Below are 27,807 nucleotides of genomic sequence, written 5' to 3'. Positions count from 1 at the left end.
GACCGAGCAGGAGCTTGCTCTCCATCTGGAAGGACCCCTTTCCCGGCCCAGTGTGAAAAGCTCAGGGGGAGACCCCGCATTCTGCTGCACCAAGTCTGGCCCACCCCTCAAGTATTTCCTACTCATTTCCACGTCCCCCTCCTCCAGGAAAGTCAGGGCATATCCCCCTCCTCCTCTGCCTTTTGAGCGTATCGAATCACGGACCTGGTTAGGCTGAGCGGGCCACCTCACCAGTCTCCCCAAAGCTCAAAACACACAGCCTCTTTTGTAAAAAGGAGATTTAATAAGATCTCAGGTAGAAACAGAAATGCCCTCCCCTAGTGAGTCCATGTGTTGGCCACTGGAAGGTGGTGTAGAAGAGTGCAGAGACAGCCTTGCAGAAAATACATGGCAGCTGTTAGGGATGCCCAGGAGAACAGGAAGGGGTGAGAGAACCTCAAGGCTGCCCCGCCTTGAGTCTCTTTGGTACCAGAGGGAGCGAAGGGGAAATGCTTTCAAGATTCTGTTCCTGTAATCTCTATCAATAAGGTAGAGCTCTACTATTCCTTGTGGCACTGGTTTCCTGGCCTGGTCTACCTCGGAGGGTGGACAGGTGGGGAAGCCCAAACGGGCGCGTGCTTTCAAAGGGGCATGTGTCCAGGCTGGTAGAGAATTACGCTGTGGCACCAGCAGATAGTGGAGAGTCGGGGTCTTCACGCGCCCCTGAAGAAAGTCCGGTCATCCGAGGGGAGAAGCCAGAGTTCTTAGGGGAAGGAATTGGCTCAGTGGGACTCGGCCACGAATTTCTGACTCAGGTTCTTGGGAGGCCACCAGGAGAGGGCCGTACTGGAACAGAGAGCGAAAGTGGGGAAATGTGGGGCTGTGGCCTTGGAGCAGAGGCTCAGTCAGAGAGGCCTTCTGGTCTCCCTTAGAAAAGAGGACACAGCCAGGCGTAGTTTTTTTGCTTCTTGAGGTTCTCCTTGTCTGCCTTCAGCATGTCTTCCGTGTAGCAAGGAGCACGGCTGTTCTTTTCCACCAGCTGATCGATCATCTCCATCAGTTCGGCCACCTGAGCCTCTTGTTCCGCCCCTTCGGCCTTGTTGTTGAAAGCCAGGTACCGGCCCCCGCATCGGAAAACTTGCTCCCTGAGAAAGGAATCTCCCTCCTTTATGAATTGCTCGAGAGACCCACCTTCCAGGTCCTCTTTGCGGGTGAATAAGATGATCATGTAATCCTTGGCTTTAAGGCTGAAAATCTCTTTGATCAGCCGAGCCACGTCCTTCTCCTCCTGGGTGAAACGACCAGGACGGACGACCTGCAGAATAACGTGGGGACCCGGGGAGCAGAAGCTCACGCACTTCCTCACTTCATTGGCAGTTTCACGCTCTGGACGCCCTGTGTCGAGAAAGCCAGGCGTGTCCACGACCACAACCTTCCTGCCGTTCCACTGCACCTCCTCTTTTTGGCAGCTGCTGGTTACTGAAACAAACGATGCCTTAGATGCAAAGAGGCTGCTTCCCAGAATTGTGTTTCCCGTGGCACTTTTCCCGTTCCCGGTTTTGCCAACGAGGACGATCCTCCGTTCGGGCCCTACATCCGAAAGGGGAGAGGAGGGAAGAAGGGGACCCGGTCAGCAGTATAAGGTCATCGGCTGTCCCTCCGCCAAGCACAGCCGCTCCCACCCCACCCCGTCCCCCAGACCCCAAGACGTTACCTCGGATGCTTCCAGCCATATCCAGACAAGTCGCACTGGACAAAACTCGGGACTTCTGGACGAAAAGCGAAGTGGAAACTGCCAGAGGAAAGGCTGCTGGAGGTCAGAGGTTGCCAGCGACTGTTGTCCCCCGGAACAAACAGGCAGGAATTGAAGCGGCCTTAGAAGCAGGCCAGCCCCCCCCCCCCGCCCTTGAGGCAGAGCCATCCTGATCCCCCCTCCCTTCTCGTGCAGCCCTTCAACTCTTTGGATCTCTTTGGGGGGCTCATGAAGGGCAGGCGTTGATGCCTGGAGTGGCTGGCAGCTCCCAGCAGCCGGCGGTGCTCGAGGGACCGTGTTCTCCGGGCCTTGAGCTGCTCCCGCTGCAGCTCCTGCTGCAGCTCCCGACCATCTCCAAGGGTTGTCCCATTGGAGCCCCCCCCCCCCAACGGTGAGCTGGCTTCTCCCAGAGCGGGCAGAGCTCGTCTTGATCGCGGGGCTCAAGACTGGCCCAGCCGCCCCCCTGAGCCTTCCTCTTCCCTCCGCAGCCGGGCTCTTCACGGCTTTTGGCGAACTGCGCCCGAGTTCCAGGCGGGGGGGGGGAGGAGGGAAGTGGCTGTAGCAGCCGAGGGCAGAGGCGGCAGGCCTGGCTCAGAGCCCGGTGCCCCGGAGCAGCTCAGCTGGGGCGCTTCTCCCCAGCCCGGTGGAGAGACAGAAGCCCGTCTTCCGGAGAAGTTTCAGGGTGGGCGGATGGGGAGGCTGCAGCCCCCCGCCCTTCCCACCGCTGGACCTGAAGCCCTAAAACGTTACCGAAATGCAGCCGCTTCTTCCTTGGCCCTTCCTGCACTGACGGGGGGGGGGGGGGGCGGGAGGGGCAGAGGCAGGAGGTGAGAGGAGCCCCCGATGCTCCTCCTGCCTGCCGGGCGAGGGTGACCTTGGCTGCCCCCTCTGCTTCCTGTCCGCGGAGAGGAGGCGAGGTGCGGCGGCAGACACCAACCTGAGTCAGTCCTTCGGGGGCAGCGGCGGGGGGGTTTGTGGCCGACGCCCTCCTTGTTCGACGAGCCGCTCGTGCTTCTCTGCGAAGTGCCGCGCAAGAACCGCGTTTCCCTTGGCGTGCTCGGGCCGGAGGGGGGGGGCGGAGACTCCTCGGCCCCCGATTGGCTGCAGCAGCAGAGAAGGAGGTGAGATTCCTTTGGGCCCTCCCCACCCCGGGTGCCTCCTCGGCCCCGCTGGGTGCCCCTTCACTAAGCCCGGGCTGTCTCTGAGGGGTCAGGATTGAATCCCCCCTCCAGATGTTTTGGCAGCCCCTCTCGCCCCCCCCGCTTCCAACATCACCCTGTTCCCCCTCCTCTGCCCCTCCCCTCCCCCCCCCCCGCCGCCAGGAAGGCAGGCCACCAAACCGGGCAGAGCAGGTAGTCGTCCTTCCTGGGGGCAGGAGGTGGGCTCCTGGCTCCTTTGGCGGGGCCTCTTTCCTGCATTCCCGTGCAATCCTGGGCAAAGACTCTCTGCTGAGAATGCTGATTGCACCCGCCCCCTCCTCTGCCCCTGCCCGGCATCCGCCTTTGGGGGTCTGGAGACTGTGGGATGGAAGCCTTCCCCAATTTCATCACACCCTCACTGCTCAAATACCTTTTCTAATCCCCAGGACCTGCCACAAGTGCAGGAAGCACAAGTGTGACTTAGGGGAGGGGTCACCCACGGAGTTGAAGTGTCTCGGATCGAATGAAGGCAGAGGTCTTGTCTTTAGCAGAAATGCTAGGAAGTCAAAAGCTATCGAGCGCATTGAGAAAGGGTGGGCGACCTTTTGGACCCAGACATCCATACGGTGTTTATAAACGCGCAGGCACAGATTTTGAGCAGCCTTTTTACCGTATCAGAGTGGGGAAGAAGGTAATCTGAACTTTAGAAAAGAAAAAATCTTAAGAAAAGCGTATCACAATAATAATCAAAAGAAAAGTTACTGCAAGAAACCCACCACCGAGTAAGATTTGATTCTGCTTCCAACCTCCCTCTGCCTTTCTCCGGGCCGTTTTGTTCCTATTTATGAACACCCTGACATCTTCATCCCGCAAGTTGGGCTCCAAGTACAGCCAGTTGGTGTTACAGCTCCCTCCGCGCTCCGAAATGATCTGCTCCACCTTCTCCATCAGCTCAGAGACCTGCTCCTCCCGCTCGGCTCCCTCGGCCTTGTTGTTAAACCCGCAGAAGCGATTCCCGCACTGCTGGATCAGGGCCCGCAGAGCCTTGTTGTCAGACTCTCGGACGTACTCCTGCAGGGGGTCCCCTCCCAAATCTTCCTTGCAGGTGAAGAGGATGATCGTGTGGCTGTCCTCAGAGGCCTGGGAGCTGGAGGGTCCTGCGCAGGATCTGAGCTGTTCCTAGCACTGCACCTTTCTGGACAGAGAGCTCTGATGTAGTTCCTGGGATCTGTTGGAGCCCCTCGCCCAGCTTAGGAGTCACAGCCTGAGCACTCCTACCACCGCTGGGACCACTTTGGCCTTGACCACATCCTCTCTAGTTCCTCCTTCAGGCCCTGGTCCTTCTCCAGCTTCTCCTACTCCTCCTTCCTGATGCTGCTGTCACTTGGCACCGCTACATCTATCACCACCACTGTCTTCTGGTCCTTGTCTACTACCACAATGTCTGGTTGATTGGCCAGTACCTGCCTGTTCGTCTGGATCTGGATAAGGTTGTTGTTGTTTAGTCGTTAAGTCGTGTCCGACTCTTCGTGACCCCATGAACCATATTGCGCCAGGCCTTCCTGTCCTTCACTGCCTCCCTGAGTTTGCTCAGTTTCATGCTCATTGCTTCAGTGATGCTATCTAACCATCTCATCCTCTGCCGTCCTCTTCTCCTTTTGCCTTCAATCTTTCCCAGCATCAGGGTCTTCTCCAAAGAGATCTCTCTTCGCATTAGGTGGCCAAAATATCTGAGCTTGAGCTTCATTATCGATCCTTCCAATGAGCAATCAGGGTTGATTTCCTTTAAGACTGACCAGTTTGACCTCCTAGCAGTCCAAGGGACTCCTAAGAGTCTTCTCCAGCACCACAGTTCAAAGGCATCAATTCTTCGGCGCTCGGCCTTTTTTATGGTCCAGCTCTCACAGCCATACATTACTACTGGAAAAACCATAGCTTTGACTATGCGGATCTTTGTTGGCAAGGTGACATCTCTGCTTTTTAATATGCTATCTAGGTTTGGCATAGCTTTCCTCCCAAGGAGCAAGCGTCTTTTAATTTCATGGCTGCAGTCTCCGTCTGCGGTGATCTTGGAGCCCAAATAAATGAAGTCTGTTACTGCTTCCATTTCTACCCCTTCTATTTGCCAGGAATTGATGGGTCCAGATGCCATGATCTTAGTTTTTTTAATGTTGAGTTTCAAGCCAGCTTTCGCACTCTCCTCTTTCACCCTCATCAAGAGGCTCTTTAGTTCTTCTTCACTTTCTGCCATTAGGGTGGTATCGTCCGCATATCTGAGGTTGTTGATGATTCTCCCTGCAATCTTAATTCCGGCTTGTGATTCTTCCAGCCTGGCATTTCTCATGATGCACTCTGCATAAGGGTTAAATCAGCAGGGTGACAGTATACAGCCTTGTCGTACTCCTTTCCCTATTTTGAACCAATCGGTTGTTCCGTGACCGGTTCTAACTGTTGCTTCTTGGCCCGCATACAGATTTCTCAGGAGACAGGTAAGGTGGTCTGGTATTCCCATCTCTTTAAGAATTTGCCAGAGTTTGTTGTGATCCACACGATCGAAGGCTTTTGCATAGTCAATGAAGCAGAAGTAGATGTTTTTCTGGAACTCTCGTGCTTTCTCCATGATCCAGCGAATGTTGGCGATTTGATCTCTAGTGCTTCTGCCTCTTCGAAACCCAGCTTGTACATCCGGTAGTTCTCGGTTCATGTACTGCTGAAGCCTAGCTTGTAGGATTTTGAGCATAACCTTGCTAGCATGTGAAATGAGTGCAATTGTGCGGTAGTTTGAGCATTCTTTGGCATTGCCCTTCTTTGGAATTGGAACGTAAACTGACCTTTTCCAATCCCGTGGCCACTGTTGCGTTTTCCAAACTTGCTGGCATATTGAGTGCAGCCCTTTAACAGCATCGTCTTTTAGTATTTTAAATAACTCAGCTGGAATACTGTCATCTCCACTAGCTTTGTTGTTAGCAATGCTTCCTAAGGCCCACTTGACTTCACTCTCTAGGATGTCTGGCTCAAGGTCCGTGACCACACCACATGGACATCAGGGACATTAAGATCTTTCTTGTATAGTTCTTCTGTGTATTCTTGCCACCTCTTCTTAATCTCTTCTGCTTCTGTTAGGTCCCTGCCTTTTTTGTCCTTTATCATGCCCATCTTTGCACTAAACGTTCCTTTCATATCTCCAATTTTCTTGTAGAGATCTCTAGTCTTCCCCATTCTATTGTTTTCCTCGATTTCTTTGCATTGTTCATTTAAGAAGGCCTTCTTATCTCTCCTTGCTATTCTCTGGAAATCTGCATTCAGTTGCTTATATCTTTCCCTTTCACCCTTGCTTTTCGCATTCCTTCTTTCCACAGCTATTTGTAAGCCCTCCTCAGACAGCCATTTTGCTTTCTTGCATTTCTTTTTCCTTGGGATGGTTTTAGTTGCTGCCTCCTGTACAATGTTACGGACCTCCGTCCATAGTTCTTCAGGCGCTCTGTCTACCAAATCTAATCCTCTAAATCTATTCATCACCTTCACTGTGTACTCACAAGGAATATGGTCTAAGTCATACCTGAGTGGTCTAGTGGTTTTCCCTACATTCTTCAATTTAAGCCTAAATTTTGCAGTAAGAAGCTCATGATCTGAGCCACAGTCAGCTCCTGGTCTTGTTTTTGCTGTCTGTATAGAGCTTCTCCATCTTTGGCTGCAAAGTATATAATCAATCTGGTTTCGGTATTGACCATCTGGTGATGTCCATGTGTAGAGTTGTCTCTTGTGTTGTTGGACTGGATAAGGATCTTAGTCCTTTTATTCTCCACGACCTTCTGTGGAATCTCCTAACTGGACTTGGGAGGGTCCAGTCCATACGCTGTGCAGATGTTCCTGTACACAATGCCAGCTACTTGGTTGTGCCGTTCAGTGTATGCTGTTCCTGCCTGCATCTTACACCCTGCCACTATGAATTGGACTGTCTCTGAGGCCTCTTTGCACAATCTGCACCTTGGGTCCTGTCTAATGTGGTAGACCCCTGCTTCTATGGATCTGGGGCTTAGTGCCTGTTCTTGTGCTGCTATGGTCAGTGCCTCAGCGCTGTCCTTTAGTGCAGCCCTTTCCAGCCACTGGTAGGACTTCCCTTTGCTATCTGTCAATGGTACATCCTATGCAGGGGGTTGTCTTGCCATGGTGCTTCCTCTGCTTGAACTTCCTCCCATGTCTGCTGCTGTGTCAGGCATTCTCTCAGCAGCTCATCTTTGGGCGCCATCTTAGTGATGTACTCCTGGATGCTCTGGGTTTTGTCCAGGACAGTGGCTTTGACACTCACCAGACCCCGACCACCCTCCTTCCGGCTGGTGTAGTCTCTGGGTGTTGGACTTGGGATGGAAGCCTCTGTACATTATGAAGAGCTGCTGGGTCTTCACACCAGCAGCCTCCGTGACCTCCTTTGGCCAGCTCACTACACTGGCAGGGTATCTGATGACTGGCAGGGCATATGTGTTGATGGTATGGATCTTGTTCTTCCCATTGAGCTGGCTCTTTAGGACCTGTCTTATCCTTTGGTGGTACTTGGATGTTGCTGTCTTCCTTGCGTCCTCCTCACGGTTTCCATGTGGCTGTGGGATACCAGGGTACTTGTAGCTGGTCTGTATATCTGCAAAGTGGCCCACTAGTAGTTCCACCCCATCAGTCTTAACTACCTTCCCTCTCTTTACTGTCATCTGACCACACTTCTCCAGTCCGAATGACATCCCAATGTCCTCACTGTAGATCCGTGTCAGGTGGATCAATGAGTCGGTGTCTTGTTCACTCTTAGCATATAGCTTGATGCCATCCAGGTAGAGGAGGTGGCTGGTGGTGATTCCACTCTTGAACCTGTACCCGTATCCAGTCCTTGTGATTATCTGGCTGAGGGGGTTTAAGCCTATGCAGAACAGCAATGGGGACAGTGCATCACCTTGGTAAATGCCGCACTTGATGGCTACTTGTGTGAGCTGTCTTGAGTTGACTTCCAGTGTTGTCTTCCACAGTCCCACTGAGTTCTCGAGGAAGGTCCTTAGTGTCCTGTTGACTTTGTATAGTGCCAGGCATTCACAGATCCATGTGTGCGGCATTGAGTCATAGGCTTTCCTATAGTCAATCCAGGCTGTGCTCAGATTGGTCTGTCTAGACCTTGAGTCTTGGGTGACTATTCTATCTATGAGCAACTGGTGTGTTGAGCCTCTGGTGTTGTTCCCAATGCTCTTCTGAGCCGTGCTCATATACTGGTCCATGTGGTCCTGTAGGTTGACGGTTACGATGCCTGATAGGACTTTCCATGTTGTGGGGAGGCAGGTTATTGGCCGGTAGCTGGATGGAGCTGTTCCCTTGTGGGAGCCTTTAGCCAGTCTGGATGGGAGCCTGCTGCTAGCCACTGGCTCATCTGCACTGCTAGGCATCAATGCACAGCTGTTAGTATCTTTAGCCAGTAGGTGTGGATCATGTCTGGGCCAGGTGCTGTCCAGCTCTTCATGTTCTTGACCCGCTGTTGGATGACTGTTACTGTGATGGTGACTGGTTCCTGTTCTGGGAGATTGCTGTGGTCTGCTTTCAGATCCTGCAGCCACTTTGCACTGGTGTTATGCGTCTTCTCTTTCTCCCATATGTTCTTCCAGTACTGTTCAGTTTCTGCTGCTGGTGGCTCTGCTGTTACTGTGTGGTTGCACTGCAGTTGGGAGTAGACCTTGGACGGTTCTTTGGAGAACAGGGCATTTATCTTCTTGGCCTCTGCTTCTCTAGTGTATCTCCTTAGCCTGGCAGCCAGTGCTGTGAGCCTTTGTTTAACAGTCTCTAGGGCTTCAGATGGAGTCAGGCCCATATATTTTTTCAGTAGCCGAGTCTTATCCTTAATCTCCACACACTTCTGTAGTTCCACCAGCTGACTGACGTCTCTTTGAGTTGCCTTGATCTTAGCCTCCAATCTCATTTTCCAGAGGGGGTATGTACTGCTGTTCTTCTTGATTGGTAGCCAAGCATCTCCAGGATTACAGGGGCTGTAGCGTATACCAGTTCATTGGTTTGAGTTATGGTGGTAGTAGGAATTGTCTGGAGGGCTCTGTTGGCATCTTCTAGCATACTATCTGATGGTACTTCTCCTCTGAGCCTTGGTAATCGGACTCGAGGGTTGACTGTAGCTAGTTCATCCATGATCTTATGCCTCCTATCAGCTGCTGTGCTCTGTAATGGAGGGGGGGGCAGTGATGTTCCAGCTTCAGGTGTTGGCTGCACATCCAGATGTTCTTCCAGGTCGTCTTGGGTCTGGGCTGCACATCCAGATGTTCTTCCAGGTCTGGGATGTAAAGTAATGTATCTCAAGTTGTGAGAGCAGCTTCCTCTTCACTAGGTTGAAGTGTTGGGTAACTTGCTGTTTCTCAGTTAGTGTGGTTGTAGGTCTTCTCTCCATCCATAGCTCCCTCATATGTTTCATTCATTCATTCATTCATTCATTCATTCATTCATTCATTCATTCATTCATTCATATATGTATATGTATAATGCAGATATTAAATACTGTTTGCAAAATGTGTAAACATTGTTTCTTTTTTTAATCATTAAAAGATTAATCATAATTTAATCATTACATCATGTCGTGTCAGTGCTGTTTGGGGTGAGCTAACCCTAACCCTAACCCACCCAGCGTTTTGACCCACTCCAGGACTGGCTTCATAGCCAGTTTGAATTCACAACCTGGGAAATTGGAACTGGATTTGGATAACTGGATCAGTTTACTTCCGACTTTATTCCGATGGATTTGAGATCACGGAATGCTGTGGTATACCCTTGAATCTCTGCGGTTCACAGATCTGAGATGGGTCTTCTTGCCCGTTGGTGCACACTCCTCCCTCACCCACCTCCCTGCCTCCTGTTCCTCAAGCTGGCCTCTTCCTGTCTGCACTGTTGTGCCTTTATTTCCCCCCTTCCTAGTCCAGCTGCCACAGCGACATGCAGAAGAAGGCGTCCTGTGCAAAATTGCTGGCATGCTCTCCTTTCCTTTTGGCAGCTCACAGGGACCTCTAGATGCAATGAAGGAATGGCGGCTGGGAGGCTGGGAAACCTTTGGAAGATTGCAAGGTTTCCTTTTTATTTACAATTCACTTTCCCTTGCATGGTTTCCCATAATTCTTTGGCAAATCATTAGACAAATACAGATAAGTATATGAACTGAACAAGAGGAAAGAGGAAAGAGTAGCAATTTGTTTTATGTCCTTTGTGTGTGGAGGTGGGAGGGAGAGTTTTTTTTTTAAATTGAGAACCACCAGTAGCTCGTGGGTTGGGATGACCCTGAATGCCAACAAAGAGTGTGAGTGCTGGTTAGATCATGGGGGTCTCTGTGCTCTGAAGCTGGCTGACTTGAAAACGTCTCGGAGTTCTCTGCGAGGGCCTGGGGCAGAACCCTGATCGCTCATAGCCATTGACACAAAGGTGAAGCTCACTTAGGGGGAGACAACACAACGTTTAGGATTCTTCACTTGCTATTCACTAATTAGTTGCCTCTTTAACCTCCCCCTCCTCCCCTGCATCTGATTTAGAGTAAAATGTTTGCTGAGGAACTTGCACTTTTTTCATCAGATCAGGTGAGACAGTGGACTTGCTGAATCTGTGCCTGCCGCAGGGCATCTGATGGTCATCTTCCCAGGTGACTGTTATGTACCTGTTTGGGGTGTGCTGCACTGCCCCATCTCAAAGAGATCCCTGTTCCTTTCACAGACTGTCGCAGATTCTCTTGGCACAAAGAAAGGAACTGGAGAGCTGTCCCTCCTTGAGCTGTGTTTGAAATGGAGTGGGGGGCAGTCTTGATGCACATTCGTGTCCTGGCTAAAGGGTTCCCTTTGTCCTGCATAAGAACTGGTGCCGAAATGATGACTGTCCTTTATTGCCTTGGCAATAAAGCCAAGGAGGGGTTCGGTCTGCACCTGAAGCCTGGAGACCATCCTCGCTGGGGCCAGACTTTCTAATCCCTTTGGACAAGCAGGAGTTGGTGATCTGGTTTGGTGGAGCCTGGGATTCCTGGGTCTTCTAGCCTGCGTAGAAACTCCAGAACTAGTCGCCATCTTCGTCTTTGGTTGTGCGGGATTGTCCTCCAAGCTTCAGGTCCTGGGCTGCACCAGACCCAGGGCATTTGTGGCGCCTGATTTGTCCTTCTTGCCAGTGGACTGGAAGGGCTGGAGGAGACCATTGCTCTCGTGGGCTGCTGGAGAACCTGCCCCAGCATCTGCTTGGCTCTGGGGGAAAGCAGCTCCTTGAAGAGATGGACCTTCCCTCTGGTCAGCCAGCGGCTCCTTGTATTCTCTCAGCCTTCTCCTGCGGTTCCTCAGATGTTTGGGAGAAGGACTAGGTTGGCCCCCTTCCTTTTGCCCAACCACTTCCAGGTAGGGCCTCCAGCAGTAGGACCCCCCCCCCCAGGCCAAAAGACCCATTGGCCCAGACTTCAAGGCCTGTTTGGGTCAGAGCAAAGACCAAGACAGCTGAATGCTATCCAGGAGCCATCCTTGATGAGGAGAAGCCCCAGGAGGAGGATTAGCACTCCACTGGCAAGCCCCCCCACCCCCATTTCTAGTTTGGATGAGATCTGGAGAGGGGTTTTAATCTCATTCTCTTGGGAAACAGGTTTGGCCCCCAGCAGCAGAGCTCCTAATAATCCTGAGTGGGATCTGGTCAGTCCTTGGATGGGAGACCACTAGGAAATGCCAGGGCTGTAGGTCAGGCCAGGCAGCCAAGAAGTCCTAGAAGATGGCATCAAGAAGCAGCTTCCCTCTCCCTGCCCTAAGAATGTGTCCACGAAGTCGCCAGAAATCGGAAGCGTTAGCTCGGCTAAATACGTCTGGGATTGCGGCACCCGTTAAATGCCTAAGCTGGACGCCCATCTCTTGCGTGGGCCTTCTGGGATACGTCCCTCCGGTTCCAGCCCTTGTATTTAATTAGGTGATTGCACGAGCAAATCGGAGTCACTCCGGTGTCTTATGCACCAAGCAACTCGAACACATTTCTCTTCCAGAAACAGGCTCAGCCGGACACAGCATTTCGCGGCGAAGCGGAAACAACCGGCCCGGCTTTTCCCTCGGACATCGGAGCTCCGGCTGCCAGGCCGCCGCCTGCAGCCCGCTCCCTTCCCCGCCGCCACCTCTCCCGGGCGCGGCTCCGACCGGCCCCGCTTTCGCTTTCAGGCCCAGAAGTCACGTGCTTTTGCTGAAGCGCCCAGGCGGGGCGGGCAGCTGCGCTGGTGGGCAGTCGCTCTTCAGCCTGGCGCCCTGCGGGATCCGCTGGGGGATTCCCGCCCCGGAAAACTTCTCTCCAAATGGAGGCAGCGAGCGCCGGACCCGGTAGGAAGTGCCTCCGTCCCTCCTCCTCCTCCTCCTCCTCCGGGTGCCGTTTCGGAAAAAGAGCCCGGTGGTGGTCGAACTGGGGGAGGAGGAGGAGGAGACCCCCGGCCAGCCCCCGCCGCCCCTCCCAGGGCTCCGCTGCTTCCTGGCGGCGCCCGATGCGGAGCGGGAGGGAGAACGGAGCGCAGCCGCTTTTCCGGAGCGAGCGCGGCCCCGTTCGGGCGACGAGGAGCCTTGGCGACGGAGCTGCGCGCCTGGTGGAAGAAGAGCCGCCTGGAAGGGGCAGCGCGTTGGTGCCTTCTGCTGCAAGGTGGTGGGGTGGGCACCTCTCCTCCGGGAAGGGGATCCCGGAGCCTGGCCCACCCCACTGCCCGGCTCTGGGCTCCCACTGGAGCATCCTGCAGGCTGGTCTGCAAAGGGGGCTGCTCGGAGGGCAGGACGTCACCTTCCGGGGGGGGGAGGGTTGGGGGGTTGCAGACCTTCTCTTCCTGATTGTGCTCTTGGTTGCGGGCGAAAGGGGCACGCTCAGAGGGGCTGAGAGTTTTGAGGGTCACCGAGAGAGGCCTGGCTGTGCTGGTCAGGGCTGAAGGCTTGAACACATCTGCAGGTGGTCAACAGAGCCCAGCTGTGTCCTGCGATGGAAAAGATGGACAGGTTGCTCCTCTGGAACAGTGAAATAAACCAGGAACAGATAGATGTCCTCGGTGCAGCTTTCTATTCTGCTTTTTCTGCACAGGAATTTTGACTGGTTGGAGTTCTGAATTGGTATTGGGGAAATGATGGATGCCACCAGAGGTAAAACTCCTAGAGTTCTCCCTAGGTCTTTCCTGAGAAACCCAGTGCCAGAACATGCCTAGCCAACCAGAACCCCTTTTCATTAACTCCCCTGCCCTGCTGTGCCCCACCCATCATAATTACTGACCGCAAGTAATTATGGAAAAAACCCACCCTGAAACCAGGATGACCCCAGTTCTGCTTCTGCCAGGAACAGGCTTCTTACTCAGTCTTGTGCTCGTCCGCACGTTCATCAATGACAGGTCCCACATTTGGGGAGGAAAACTCAAAGGTGTAGTATAGGATTGCAGCAGTACAGGAGTGAAAAAGAACTGGGGCTCTTAATGGAGCCCAAAGTGAAATGAACTAGCAATGTGATACAGCTGCAGAAGAAGAAGAAGGAAAGAAAGAAATGGAGGGAGGGAGGGAGGGAGGAAAAGAAAAAGAAAAAGAAAATTCAGTCCTAGGCTGCATCAACAGCACTCCAGTGTCACAGTGAATGTAAGCATTTCTGTAATGTTGTCTTCCACACTCACAGGGGAGGATGCTGAACTCCGGCTGATCCTGGTGGGGAAGACCGGAGGCGGGAAGAGTGCCACGGGCAACACCATCCTTGGCTGGAGGGAATTCGAGTCCACCTTGGGGGCAATGACGACCACCCTGAAGTGCCAAAGAGGGCAGGGAAGCTGGCATGGCATGAAGGTTTCCGTGGTCGACACACCAGCCATTTTTGATTCCGAAGACTGCAATGAGATTGTGCGACGTGAGGTCATGTCTTGCATTGAGCTCTCCTGGCCTGGCCCCCACGCCCTGGTTTTAGTGACCCAGGTGGGGCGCTTCACCGCGGAAGACGCGGTGGCCGCAAAGCACGTCCAGGATATCTTTGGGGCAGAGTCCGCCAGGCACACGATCGTCCTCTTCACCTGCAAGGAAGATTTGGGAGGGGACCCCCTGCAGGAGTACGTCCGAGAGTCCGACAACAAGGCTCTGCGGGCCCTGATCCAGCAGTACGGGAATCGCTTCTGCGGGTTTAACAACAAGGCCGAGGGAGCCGAGCGGGAGGAGCAGGTCTCTGAGCTGATGGAGAAGGTGGAGCAGATCATTTCGGAGCGCGGAGGGAGCTGTTACACCAACCGGCTGTACTTGGAGCCCAACTTGCGGGATGAAGATGTCAGGGTGTTCATAGATGGGAACAAAACGGTCCAGAGAAAGGCAGAGGGAAGCTTCATCAACTTACTGTACAGCTACAGTGTCCTCGGTTTATTGTTTGTAATCTTGGTATACCAATTTTCTAAACGCAGCTGGCAGGTTATCCATGGGTGGGGTTCTTGGGCCTGTTGCTGGGTGTCTTCAGCCCTCAGAAAGGCATTTGCAGCTATTTCCCAATTTCGCCATTAGCAGTTGAATTATTACTTCACTTTGCCTCATAATCAACAAACTATATAACGTTTATTCTACTTTTCTTTGTATCAAGAAATAAACAATCCCAGACGTGCAGGAACATGTTTTCTGGTCTACGGCCCTGTGTTCTTCCCCCTTTGCGGGTGACTCATGTCTGCACGGATGTGCGCATGGGCGTCAGCGAGAGGCTCTTCCTAACCCTTCCCGGGCGGTCAAAGAAAGCGGCAGTCCTCATCTTGAAAGACTCAAGAAGTGGGCGGGCTTCAGGGCCCCTTTTATCCCCCAAAACAAAGTCCTTGCCTTGTTGATTTACAAGTCTGGCGGCTGTTGATGGGATGGGGGGGCGGTTTCCGTGTGCTCAGGCCCAGCTTCCTTTGTCTGGTTCACGTGACATTTTTTCCTGTTCCTCATAAGGACTTGTTTTTTTCTTATGTACAGTGGTACCTTGGTTTACGAACTTAATTCGTTCCGCGACTCTGGGCACAACCTGAATTGGTCGCAACCTGAAGCAAATTTTCCCATAAGGTTCAATGTAATTACCGTTAATCCGTTCTGGTGTGGAGGACAGGGAGGCGGCTATTGCTTGGAGGGAGAGTCAGGGGTGGAAAAACGGCCGCGGACTACGTGTCAGGGGCGGAAAATGGCCGCAGACCACGTGTCAGGGGCAGAAAAATGGCCACGGACCACATGTCAGGGGCGGAAAAATGGCCGCGGATCCAGTTCATAACCCGAGGTGGAGTTCGCAAACTGAGGTAAATTTTTGCGGCCGGAGCTGGTCGTAACCCAAAAAGTTTGTTAACAGAGGCGTTCGTAACCCGAGGTACCACTGTACTTCCTTGGAAGATCTTTTAGACAAGATTCTGGCGCTTTGTCCTCTCTGCTTACGTGCCTGCTTCATCTTTAGTTGTGGCAGCTTCAGCCTAGTCTCACGTATTCCTCCCCTTGGCATCGAGTTAAACAGGAGATGCCACAAAACGGGGCTCCCCCATTACCCATTCAGAGCATTTCAGGTTTTTTCAAGTACTCTTGCCAATAAGTTTGCTGTCCACTTGGCATGTAGGTACAATATTTCAGGAAAACAGATTTAAGCAGAGTTAAACAGATTTAACTCACTGAAAGATTGAGGGAATTAATATAAAGGCAAATAAGACAAACAGCAAGATCTGAACAATTTTCCTTCCCCAGGATCCCAAGTCAGGTCAGCAAGATGTGAGCCACGACCAGTTCCGTCCCTCCAGATCTTGGGAGACGAGACAGGCTAGAATGTCAAGCTGGGCTAGTTTTGCTTCAGGGCAGTTCTCTTGGTTGGTTAGGCTAGAGCAACGAAGGCCGCGAAAGGGTCTGCAGCCCTGTCCTGCTCCTAACAGACCGTCAACGGCCACGCGGCTTTGGATGACTGCCCTCCTGATATCAGCCACTTCTTCAGTTACAGCTGCAGTGAGGGAGGGTGCGAGGTCGACACTTCTAGCTAGGTTGCGGGCTACTCTTCTTAGGTCCAGGTAAGCTCTTTTGCGTAGTGCAAGGACCCCCCACCAAGGAGAGGGCCAGAGCCATGGCTTCTGTTTCGGATAAGAGTGTCACGTCACTCTCACAATCAGGCGACGGTTCCTGTTCAAGTCGGGTTGACGGGCTTACACGCGAGGGAGGCAGGGCACATGGAGAGGTCAGGCGCCCAACGGCACAAGGCCCCCGGACTGTAGGCTGGGGCGAGTATGAGCCTCCTGCCCGTATAACAAAAAAACCCTTTCGGTACAAACAAAGGGCTGGACGCATGGGAGATATTGTAAACCTTTCCACAGGTAAAAACAGGAGAGTTGGGGGGCAAGGGGCGCTTATGGTTTCTCAGGTTACTGAGATACATACGCTGGGTTGTGTTGGTTACCCTAGGAGACCCAAGGTCGCTCTTCTCTGGTCTGTCCGTGGTTTCGGTCCTGGAGAAGATCCAGAGTGACAGAACCTTCCCTCCCACGAGTCCTTAGTAAAATCCTTGAGGGCAGCAACGTCTCTTATTGGCTCTGGGCTTGAGGGTATTCCGAAGAAGCAGGTGGGTCTCACCTTCTCACTGTCAAAAGTCCCCCTGCGCAAAAAGCCGAGCTGTTCATAGCAGCTTGCGCCACTTCTATGGAAAAGAGGTGTGGTTAGGAGTGTGCTGCGAGGCGCCTAGGCATCGTCCCAGGAGAGCGTTTTGAAGACAGTGTAAGTCCTCACGGCTTGGATCCTGCGGATTAAATCGAAAGCAGGGGCGGGGGGGACGGGGACAAAAGAGGGAGCGGTGCGTGGTCCCTTCCATCATGGTCCCGGGGCTCCCTCTGGTTTCCTTTTTTTTTCCCCACCATAACTTGATCCCCTGGTTTAAGGTCACCTTGGGATAAGTTTGGATTCTCTGGGACCAGCGTTGGCTTGTTCTAAGGCCTGAGCCGTGCCTGTTCTTACTTCTGCTGAGTTTTTAAGCCATCCTGGATTCCCATCCGCACACGCACACACACCCCGGTTTCCCCACGCACCCCAAGGTGCGTCAGGAAACCAAGCAGGATCTCATGGGGGCGGTATCCAGCTGAGCTGGAGATGGGGCTTCCGATGGCTGGCGGAAAGCCCGCCCGCGCACGTGGGTGCTGGAGGCAGAGTGCAATGGGGCCTATCTACGAAGGGGATGGTGATGCGGTGGATCGCAGCAGAGGGCAAGGCTACGGGGGGGGGCGCATCCCAGGAGGGGAAAGGAGGCAAGAGGCAACGCGGTCCACAGGGGGCACAGGGAGCCTAAGAAGTTCAGGGTCGCCACTCCCTGGGATCTCCCAGGGCAGGTCCACAGTGGTACCAATTCGGTCTGGCAAGATCTGTCTACATGGGGTAAGCAATACAAGAGCTGCATTGGATGAACTGCTTCCTTGCTGTTCTCGGACCGGGCCTGACACGGAGCTTCCTTCACGCGTCCACATTTCCCACGGCTCTGGGGCCTGCCTGCCATGCGCAGCTTGTGCTGGATTCCTAACTGTGAGGCGAAGGCTTTGAAAAGCCGACTAACGAAAGATGCGCCCCGTCTGTCGAAATCTGGAGTGGCAGCCCCAGCGACAAAAGACCTGTTGGTACAACAACCTTCCAGTGGTGCCTGCAGGCAGTATTATCGCATGTGGGAAAGGCTTCCACCCAGCTGGAAAATCCATCCTCTTTGACTGAGAGATGTATACAACCACCTTAGTTCTCGGCAGCCCCTCAGTGTCGTCCAGGAAAATCGTACGCCATGGACCAATCTGTCTCCAGCCAATAAAGTGGGAGTTTGGGGACAGCTGCATTCCAGGCAACCGGAATTTCCTTCCTTCCTTCCTTCCTTCCTTCCTTCCTTCCTTCCTTCCTTCCTTCCTTCCTTCCTTCCTTCCTTCCTTCCTTCCTTCCTTCCTTCCTTCCTCCCTCCCTCCCTCCCTCCCTCCCTTCCTTCCTTCCTTCCTTCCTTCCTTCCTTCCTTCCTTCCTTCCTTCCTTCCTTCCTTCCTTCCTTCCTTCCTTCCTCCTCTGTGTGCCGCCCATCTCCCCCAGTGGGTGACTCTGGGCAGCTCACAATCATTGGTTGCGGGTTGGGCCACGTTGCAACTTGATGTGCCTTTGCCAAGGTTTTCTCTACTCCCTCGTGGGCCACGTTGTGCAAGTCCCAAATTACCCGTTCCTTTTCCCCCAACTGACTTGTCGCCGCTAAGGCGTGGGCCTGTGGGGCACCCTCTCTTGTATAGGCACCTGCTTCTGCATTTTTGGAGAAGAAGCAAGTTTCTAAACCAGCGTGAGCCTTAACCCAAAATGTGGAGCCTTTCAGGCGCTGCCGGTTATTATACACATCCTGCCGTACTTCTGCCTCTGTTAGCAATTTGCCTGAAGCTGACAGCCACTGATCCCTTGCCCAGGATTGCATGCAGTGGGCGAGCCCTTTCATAACAGACTCACTGTCTATGGCTCTGCAGACCCTTTCCCCCTCTTTACCTATCGCCTGGTGCAGTAACTGTTGGACAGCCGCTCGTTCTGCCTCTTGGGCAGTGTAAGAATTTGGTAAGAGAGCCCCTGATTTTAAGCCTGTGGTAGAAACAGCTGCCCAAGAGGTATATTGGGTCCCCTCCTCCCACCATGAAGCCCCCTCAGTAAGCCAGATTTCCTGTGAGGGAGGCTAAAGGGGCAGGGGGGTTTGCTTAGCCCCATCTCCAAGCAAGCAGTCCTGCTGTCTGTTGGTTCCAGAAGGGCGGCAGAAAGCAGATCGGGCTTGGATAAATTCTCTAGAGATGCCCCTTTTTGTCTCAGGCAAACTTTCCACTGGGCAAATTTTTGATTGGATACTGGGGCATACGGTTTGCCCGTGAGATGTATGGAAGAGGAGAATGGGAGCCCTGCAAAATTAGGGGCGAGGTGCCTGTGAAAGGCTCCAAGGTTTGCAGTCCCCACATGGCAGCTGCGCAGGCTTCCTGGGATGGTGGCATTTTTGCTCCGGGCCAGTCAGGGCACATGAGTCATAGGCAACGGGTAGTAACTGGCCATCCTCTTCCTTCTGAAGTAGCACAGCTCCAAAAGCACGATCAGGGAAATTGGGCCTGAGAAGGGAGAATTAGCCTCTGGGTTGTGAAGGGCAGGGTTCCTCCCCACCCAGAGTTTGTGTTTTGAGAGCAGTTTCTTGCTCTTCCCCCCTCCACAAGAAGGTTGTGCCTTCTTCAGCAATCGGTACAAAGGTTGGGCCAGGTCTGCAAAATTGGGGATGTGCGGGCACACAAAGTTAACGCTCCCAAGATGGTTTGGAGGGATTTCAAATTCTTAGGAGCTGCCGTGGAGGTCAAGGCCTTGACTTTGTCTGCATCAATCCTCCACCCTTCCCGTCCAATGTTTACACCTACGTATTTTACTTCCTGTAGCACCGACTGTGCCTTCTTTAGGTTAATTTTGAACCCAGTATCTCTAATCTAATTCTCCGGCACCTGAAGGGTGCAATGTTTCACTTCTTCCTCTGTCTCTCCTACAACTAAAATGTCATTGACATAAGAGTGAACCTGTCCCCGATCTTATGGCAAGAGCTCACCTAACATTTGAGTGACATAAGAGTGAGCAATGGCTGGGGAATTATGAAATCCTTGAGGTGCCCACGTTGGGGCATACCGTTGGCCTCGGAAAGCGAAAGCAAATCGTGCTTGACTTTTGTTAAGGGCAGGGCAAAGAAGCAGTTAGGTCAATTACACTAAGCCAGCGTTTCTCAACCTTGGCAACTTGAAGATGGGTGACTTCAACTCCCAGAACTCCCCAGCCAGCAAGCTTTAAAATGTGCGGGCTTCATGCTGGCTTGAGAATTCTGGGAGTCGAAGTCACCCATCTTCAAGTTGCCAAAGTTGAGGAACACTGAACTAAACCATTTAAATTTGGGCCCAATTTTGCTGAGGATATCTGGCAACTATGGGGGGCATCTGGGGGCCCAGTCATTGTTTTTTTGCAATCAATCACCGTCCTATAAGCTATCTGAGTACCCTATATAGCCACCCTGAAATGTAGCCATGGCCACCAGCATCCCGAAGTAGCCACAGAATAGCTGAATAGCCCTGCCCTGCTCCCCCCCCCCCGAGCCTAATGTACAATCCTGTTGAGAGGAGGAGCAGGAAACAGGTAACGCCCTGGCTGATATCAGAACCAGCGATGCACGGCAGGCAGGACCCGGCTCCCCTTCACAGTTTGAATTGACTTTCTGCACAACCCACATTACCCTTGGCTCTGTGCCCCTGCACCAATCCCAGAAGGAATTTCCTTTTTTTGTTATCTGCCCCTTCCTGAATTCCACAAATCAAAAGCTTGCATAAAATATTCACCCAGCAGCACATGAAAAGCATTTATTAGGAAAAATGCCAAGGAAAACCTGGTGTTAGGGAAGTTTACCAGGAAATTGGTGTTAAGATAATTACATATATGTTTTACATAATACGTATATTAACGATTGCAGAAACTGTAAAGATTATTAGTGTGCACTTTTTATCCTTTTCTTCTAAATCAAACCATTTTAGTGCTGTTTTTTCCATTTTGCACAGGAGAAGTGGAATAAGCAAATTACCTGTGTGTATGGCTATGTGCTGATCTTGTTATTTTCCAAAATCATCTGTTCTGCCCCCCCCCGGGAATTGGGGAGACCCAGGTTCTAGTCCCCCTCAGTCACAGAAGCTCCCTGGGAGTCAAGTCTCTCTCAATCACAGGAATGTAGCGGAGAAAAATAGGTTTTATACTTGCTTAGGGCAAGGTGGAAGGACTCCATCAGAGACAATGGGGTACACTGTTGGAAGGCCTTGGGGACAGACCATCCTGGAGAAAATCTGTGTATGTGGTCACTACGACTCGACGCCAGCTTCATGGCACCTAATCAATCAATCAATCAATCAATCAATCAATCAAACTGTGCTTAGATAGTTGAAGCTAAATCTGAGGATTACGTGTCATTCCTGGGTTTCTCATGCCAATTCTGTGATTTTGTGCCACAGTTTTACCAGGCTTGGTCAGTTGAGTTGAGCTTGTCTCCATTATCTTGGTGGCTGCCCAGAAGGGGTGTGCCACCCCCTTACCTCCCTTTGGATTCCCAGCCTAGCCCACTTCCAGGGCTTCTTCAGGTCTGCTCAGCTTCTGAGATCAGCCAAGGGTGCCAACTGCTCGCCGCATCCCAAGGCCTGGTGACAGGCTGGGCTCAGGAAGGGAGGGAACCGTGGCTCTCCCAGGGTCTGACCTATCCCCCCTGCTCTCATCAGGTACGGCAGGTTCGGCATGAGCAGGACAGATCCGCACGATATTCAAAAAACGACGACAGGGTGCAACCTCATTCCACTCACTTGGCAGGAATCTCCACGTAGCGCAATGGCTTTTTTTTTTTGAGTAAAGGTGGAAAGAAGTGAAAAGGCTGCAGGAAGGCATTGGAAGAGGGAAGGTGCAGAACTGGGAGGTGCCCTCTCTCTTTCTCTCACTCGCCCACACAAACACAGCATCTTCCCCTACCTCCAAAAAGTGTGGGAAGAACTCATGAACGATGGGCAGTGAGAATCACAGTCACAATGACAATGACCATCACCATCACCATCACGAAGCCAACCACCCAAATATATACCCATGTGTTTCTGAAACTCCTACGGTCCCTTGCTGCCCATTTGTTCTTGGCCAGGAAAGATTTGACATTTTCATCCCGCAGCTTGGGCTCCAAGTACAGCCGGTTGGTGTAACAGCTCCCTCCGCGCTCCGAAATGATCTGCTCCACCTTCTCCATCAGCTCAGAGACCTGCTCCTCCCGCTCGGCTCCCTCGGCCTTGTTGTTAAACCCGCAGAAGCGATTCCCGCACTGCTGGATCAGGGCCCGCAGAGCCTTGTTGTCGGACTCTCGGACGTACTCCTGCAGGGGGTCCCCTCCCAAATCTTCCTTGCAGGTGAAGAGGACGATCGTGTGCCTGGCAGACTCTGCCCCAAAGATCTTCCAGACACGCTTTGCGGCCGCCGCGTCTTCCGCGGTGAAGCGCCCCACCTGGGTCACTAAAATCAGGGCGTGGGGGCCAGGCCGGGAGAGCTCAATGCAAGACATGACCTCACGTCGCACAATCTCATTGCAGTCTTCGGAATCAAAAATGGCTGGTGTGTCGACCACGGAAACCTTCATGCCATGCCAGCTTCCCTGCCCTCTTTGGCACTTCAGGGTGGTCGTCATTGCCCCCAAGGTGGACTCGAATTCCCTCCAGCCAAGGATGGTGTTGCCCGTGGCACTCTTCCCGCCTCCGGTCTTCCCCACCAGGATCAGCCGGAGTTCAGCGTCCTCCCCTGTGAGTGTGGAAGACAACATTACAGAAGCAATCAGGAAATTTCTGTCACGCACAGGGAGCCCAATATGGTAGCGCATCGAGCAGGTTGTAAATAACAACACTTATAGAAAATAATTTCTGATTCTGCGTCAGAATCACTTCTGCCCTGAAGTGGTTTGATGACATTTTCTTGTGAATCGTCCAGTGACGCTGAGAGTTGGGTGGCATACAAATAAATAAAATAATAAATGCAGGGGAAGATCCTCCCAGCCCTGGAGGAACCGTAGAGTGCTATTTAGGTGATCTCCATGTTACTCTCGTGATTGTGAATTGATCTCTTACAGAAAAAGACCTGAACGTTACCCAGGAAGGTGGAGCCCAAGCAGAGCAGCAGTGCAAAAGTGTGTGTGTGTGTTTGTGTGTGTGAGAGAGAGAGAATGAGCATGAGAATCCTGAGGAATATCGCGTTTAGCAGAAAACAGAGGGAGGGGGGTCTCCCAACATGAGTTCATCTGCTCAGTCATGCAGATTCCCACAACATCCCAGCCCCAATCCCACTTTGGCAGAACCCCACAGCTCCGTTGATACCACGACGATGCATGAAACTACCTCTGGCTTCAGAGGACGACCTGGATCCCAGCAGCCCTTTGAGCCCTGCTTCAGCCCGCTCCCCAACGTCTGAATATGGCCACTGTGTCCAGCCCCCACGAGCAAAGCTGGGTCCGAGCAAGCTGAGACTGACCCGGAAGAGGCTCAGGGCAAAGAGCCGCGTGAGGATGACCCGGACCCACTCAGGATAGGGAGACAAGGTTGCTGGGTGACCGACCCCATCTGACCCTCCTGCCTCCCCCCAAGCAGTTGGCAAGCTGGCTCCCAAAGTGTTTGTTTGGGGCAGAGTGGGATTAAATCTGCAGCGAGGGGGGCTATGTGCGGCAAACGTTGGGGTGTTCATATGGAGAAGAGGAACCGTGAGGCTCCTGACAGGTAGGGGTCAAGGCAGGAGAGACGGATGCACAGAAATAGGCATTTAAGGCGGCTGTCATCTAAGGCCCAACCCCAGGGCCTTCCTCGGCTATCTGGGATTTTCCGCCTAATCCAAGACCCCATCCAAAGTCAGCCTCAAGGGTGTAAAAGCCGCCAGGCTCCCTGCAGCCCCTTGGAGGGCAGGCAGGGACTGGGAGCAGAAGCAGGAGAGGCCAGCCTTGGGCAGCACAGTGGACTTTCCTGCCATTCCCCCTGTGGGTCTGCCAGCAAGGCTCTGGCTGCCCGCGCTGGGGAGAGACCGATCCAGCGCAGGTCTTCCCCTGCCCTGGCATCAGCTCGCCCTCCAAGCAGCTGCCGTGGTGGCTCCACCAAGGCCCAGGGCCTCCAGGACGCAGGCGTGGCCTCGTTGCTTACTGAGGGTGCTCCCCTCCGTGGCTCCCTGAAAGAGTGGAAACGAAACGGGGGTTAGACACGATTCCTGACCAATCCTGCAGTTTCCACCCAGCAGCCTTGGGAAGTCCAGTGGGGCGGAAAGCCAGCTGCCGTCGCCTCCGTGCCCAGAAACCGCAGCCTGGTCGCCCACCACGGTAGGTCAGAGCACAGGCACCGCTCACAAGCTGCTCTGGGGGCCCCCAGCTAAGGATGGGGCTCCGGTGCTCTGAACGGACTGAGCAATCTGGAGCCGGAGGAAGGGGAGATAAGGAGGGGTTGGGGAGGAGGAAGAAGAGGGAAGGCTGGCGGGGAACAAGGTGGAAGAGAAAAGGGGGAAGTGAGGCGGGGTGGGGGCACTCTTTTTTTATCCTTACAAAGAGCGGCCAGGGCTGGTCTGGAGTGGGAGGGGAGGGCTGAAAGTGGCCCTGAGTGTGCGCGCTTGTCAAGGGCCCGAATCCTGCCAGGGACGGAGCCCCTCCCCTTTCCTCAGCCTTTCAGCCCCTCTTTCACCAGCCCTTTGCAGACCTACCTTGGGCGTCTCCAAAGTCGACTGGTACGCCATTTCTGGCTGCCGCCAACTCTGCAGAGCGGGACCCCTCGGCTGGACTGCAGGAATGAGAGAAGTTTCTGGGGGGCCGGGGACAGGCTGCCCCCCCCACTACTTTAAAGAGATCCAAAGCCTGTCAGTAGAGCTCGGGAGGCCCCCGCCGGCATCGGGGGACACAGCTGAGGGCCCTCCTGCATCGCCAGCCGGGGGGGGGCGCAACTCTCTTCCTGGCTCGGCTGTGCTCGGACTGCCCCAAACGGCCTGCTGACTCGGGGGCCACCGCCTTCCCTCGCGCCGCCCGGAGCAAGGCCCTCCCGCCTCCTTGGCCCGGGGAGATCGGGAGGGGGAGAGAGGGGGGGACGCCGGCGGGTGAGGGGCGCAGAGGGCCCGGCCCGGCCGGAGGGTGACGGGAGGGCTCCTGGGCGGGGCGGGGAGCCTCCCCGCGCGGCCCCAGAGCCTCCGCCCGCGCGGCCCCTCTCACCTGCGCGGCTGCCACGAACCTGCGGGCCGAGCGCCGCCTCGCTCGCGGACCTCGCCGCGCCCCGCCGGACCAGCAGCCGCTGCGCACGGAGCCGCCCGCTCTTCCTCGGCCGGGCAGGAAGGACGTGGCAGGACGCGGCTGGGCTGAAAGCGAAAGCGAGCGCGGGGCCGGGCGGGGCCGCGCGGTTCCACGCCGCGCCTCCCGGGGGGGCTGCAGTGGGGCAACCATGGCCCTCCCCCCGCTCAGGAACAGGGGCGCCCCCGCCAACGGGGCCCCGTCTTCCAGTGCGCGCATCTGCTCTGCGCCCCCTCTAAGCAGCCCCTACTCCTCGGGAAAGGGGCGCCCAGCGCCTACGCAGACCGCAGCTGGGCCCTCGCCGCCGCCGAGGAGAGGCGAATCGGGACCGCTCGGTCTTCCACGGAGAGCCTCTTCCGATGCAGCCAGAACTGCCTTGGCGCCCCCCGCCCCAAAGCGGCTCACGTTCAGCTTCTTCTCGGTGACCAGCCAAGCCCTTCTGGGATGGAGGGCTTTCAAGCCATCCACCCATATCTGCTAGGGGTGTCCTACGTCTGTCCCCCCTGAGTTCGATGCTTCCGTTCCTCCCGCCTCTGGCCCCGTTTTAGCCAACTGCTCCCTGCATTAAATGTAGCCCCAAAGAAACACATGGGGTTAATTTTGCTCCCACCAGCCAGCCATGACTCCAGCCTGTCGGCCTGCCTTGACTTCTTGGACCTCCCAGAAAAGTTGCTGGCAGGAAAGAGCATCTTTAATCCTTAAATAAATATGAGCATTAATAGTAGAGCTAAATATTTTGGAAACAGGCCCCCAAAATATTGTTTACAACAAAGCTGCAGGGGTTGGTGTAACACCAGCCAAACTGTTTAATAATTTGCAACATGATGCAATTAACGGGTTATTTGTGGTTGGCTGGCATGGAAAACACTGCGGTGGCCACAGACCGGAAAAGATAAATTTGTCCGTAAGATCAAAACAGGGCATTGCTAAAGAATGCTCAGACAAGGAAATGGTGGCACTTTTCTCACTTGCGAGGATGTGAGATTTTGCCACCCAGAGTTCACGAATACCTGGAATGAGATCTTGCCAGATGCACAGGTGGGACTCCGAAGGCAGCAGCCCCCGAGATCGCATTGCTATCCCCTGAAGGAAAATGAAAAAGGCAAGGGGGGCGATTACGCAAAAGCTTTTGGCCAAACCCAGGTCCGCATTTGCAAGTCCGAGACAACCAGACAACCGTGCCAATGGTGGGAGCTCGAGGGGTGAAACGCGGTCCCTCAAAAGACACTCGGCATCCTCCCCCGAGACTCTCCCCCGCGGCGGAAAAGCGCCCTCCTGCGCGGAAGCAAGAAGAGCCAGCCGGCCTCCTCCCGGCACGGAGGTGCGGGCTTTTCCAGCCCCCTCCCCGCAGGACTGTCCCAGTTTCCCCGTCAGCCACTCCCTAGGAATCGGCACACCGGGCGGGGGGAGGGGGAGGAGGAGATGGTCTGAGCAGCCCCACCCGCCCGTGCGGCTCAGGCCGCCTCTCGCCTGGTCACTTTCCTGGGGGAACCCGCTGGATCTGGTCGCCATCTCTGGCGACTCAAGACATGCCCCCGCCCTCTGTGGCCTCCCATCTGTCCCTTTCACATTCAGGCGGCCCCCACCCCGGAGCCGCTTTGGAGAAGCTCCCATCTCAGGGCCCGCCTCAATTCCTGCTCCTGTCCCCCCCACGCGGAGGCGGAAGCGGCCGCAGAACAGCGCAGAAAAGAGCCGGCTGCCTCTGGAAAGCCGTGACTTAGAAGCAGGAGGAAGCTCGCCGAGTCGCTTTTCGGCGGTGCTGCTGCTGGGCTTCCCCCCCTCCCAGAGTCCCGGCGCCCTCCCTGCCAGCGGGGCTTGTGCTACCCTCGCGTCCCGCCCCAAAGGAGACCCACCTGGCCCCCGGGGTCTTCCCTGCGGGGAGGCCTTCTCTTGCCCCCCTCTCTCTCGGGAGCGCTGATCCGCCCCCCCCCTTGTGGACACATTTGGAACGGGGGTGGGGGCCGTTGACAGCGTGATGTTGTTGGGACCCCTGGGAAGATGTTAGTTAATGTTTTCCTGGCTGTTACAGTCTAATGGGTTCTGTAAATCAAATCAAATCTTTATTACAATCAGAGCAGCATAAGGAGGGCATGGCACAGTCAATTAAAAAGCACAGAAATACGTCATAAGGATGAAATGCTAAGATATAAAACAGGAAGTAGGTATCTAAAAGGAACCTAAAAGGAGGGGTAGGAGCATCGGATGGGTGCAGGGGGCAGAAAGGTTAGCATACAGCAGACTGTTTCTATCAAATTACAGAGCACTCTAGATGCTCCTTAGGGCTAGCTGATGGCCGAATTTAAGCGCTGCTGCACAGAACCTCTATGTTATAGCAGGGTTGGGGTCCGAGAGCAGCAGGGAGGGGTGGAATTGTCCTGCGCACCTGTCCTGGGCATTTATGCAGAACTGGTGAGGTGAGGCCAGTAGGAATGTCTCTGCGATGCAGGCACTGGGGAAGCACGTGCTCTGTGGCTTCCGTGTCTCCAGAGTCACAGGGGCCTGGTCTCTCTGGGAATGGGTTTTGTAGTTTTACTGTGTTTGTGAGCCACCCAGAGTCGTGTTCTAAGATGGGCGGCCGTGCAAATCTTTCAAATAAACCAATACAGGGCCCAATATTGCTGCTGGTTTGGCTGTGTGTTTTACAGGATGGGCTGTGTGTTTTTCCTGCGCTCGGCCTCTTACATTGCTCTCGGATGTTTGCATGATTTCCTTCTCCCTACAGGAAAGTTAGTTCCTCTTCCAGAAGCTGGACAACCTGAGGTCTGCCTGGTTAGTGAAACCTTTTGGTTATGGATAACTGTTCCTGACCCAGGGGAGGCCAATGTGGGGAGGGGGAGGGGACGCTCCTCCCTGCAGCCCTGGGCACAGGGGGACTCCAGTTGCTTGCCATGATGCCTGAGGAGCATCTCTTGGTGTGAATCACTCTAACTTCTTCACAAAACATACTTTGCTTGATTGAACCATTGTTTGGGAGTCTCTGGTGGCCTTTGGGGCGCTGCCCCAGGTGTAGCCGGATGCGAGGTGCTCTTTCCGAAGCTGGATCGTAGGGATCAGTTGGGCTTGCTGCTTGCCTCCCTCCCTCCCTCCCTGTGGGGTGGCAGCGGCCCTGCCCGAGCTCCTGGACTCTGTG

At 54.1% G+C, this 27,807-nt stretch overlaps 2 protein-coding genes across 6 annotated transcripts; one reads left to right on the top strand and one right to left on the bottom strand.

The window, feature by feature from the left end:
* Positions 1-263: 263 nt before the first annotated feature.
* Positions 264-26,210, bottom strand: LOC103064662 (GTPase IMAP family member 8-like). The gene is made up of 11 exons (XM_088150504.1): positions 25,688-26,210; positions 24,104-24,180; positions 23,557-23,581; positions 21,397-22,177; positions 16,443-16,506; positions 13,829-14,063; positions 12,692-12,813; positions 3,722-3,969; positions 2,670-2,833; positions 1,694-1,786; positions 264-1,569 (listed from the first exon to the last, which is right to left on the bottom strand). The coding sequence occupies exons 1-11, from the start codon at positions 26,187-26,189 to the stop codon at positions 908-910; spliced, it is 2,973 nt and encodes a 990-aa protein (XP_088006630.1). The 5' UTR covers positions 26,190-26,210; the 3' UTR covers positions 264-907.
* On the top strand, positions 11,954-14,510 carry LOC148214539 (GTPase IMAP family member 2-like). Of its 5 annotated transcripts, none has more exons than XM_088150736.1 (3): positions 11,954-12,212; positions 12,949-13,007; positions 13,525-14,510. In XM_088150736.1, the coding sequence occupies exons 2-3, from the start codon at positions 12,989-12,991 to the stop codon at positions 14,382-14,384; spliced, it is 879 nt and encodes a 292-aa protein (XP_088006862.1). In that variant the 5' UTR covers positions 11,954-12,212; positions 12,949-12,988; the 3' UTR covers positions 14,385-14,510. The 5 variants fall into 5 exon arrangements, with proteins under 5 accessions (XP_088006862.1, XP_088006860.1, XP_088006863.1 ...); XM_088150734.1 differs by having other exon boundaries at positions 11,955-12,212; positions 12,820-13,007; XM_088150737.1 differs by lacking the exon at positions 11,954-12,212 and adding an exon at positions 12,219-12,522.
* Positions 26,211-27,807: the final 1,597 nt, after the last annotated feature.

This window comes from Python bivittatus, unplaced genomic scaffold (assembly GCF_059951505.1).
Source record: "Python bivittatus isolate LINGU-HERP-01145 unplaced genomic scaffold, Pbiv_v1 ctg000610_np1212, whole genome shotgun sequence".
Lineage (NCBI taxonomy): Eukaryota > Metazoa > Chordata > Lepidosauria > Squamata > Pythonidae > Python > Python bivittatus.
Note: the sequence above shows the minus strand (reverse complement) of the source record. Positions and strands in the feature narration are given on the sequence as shown.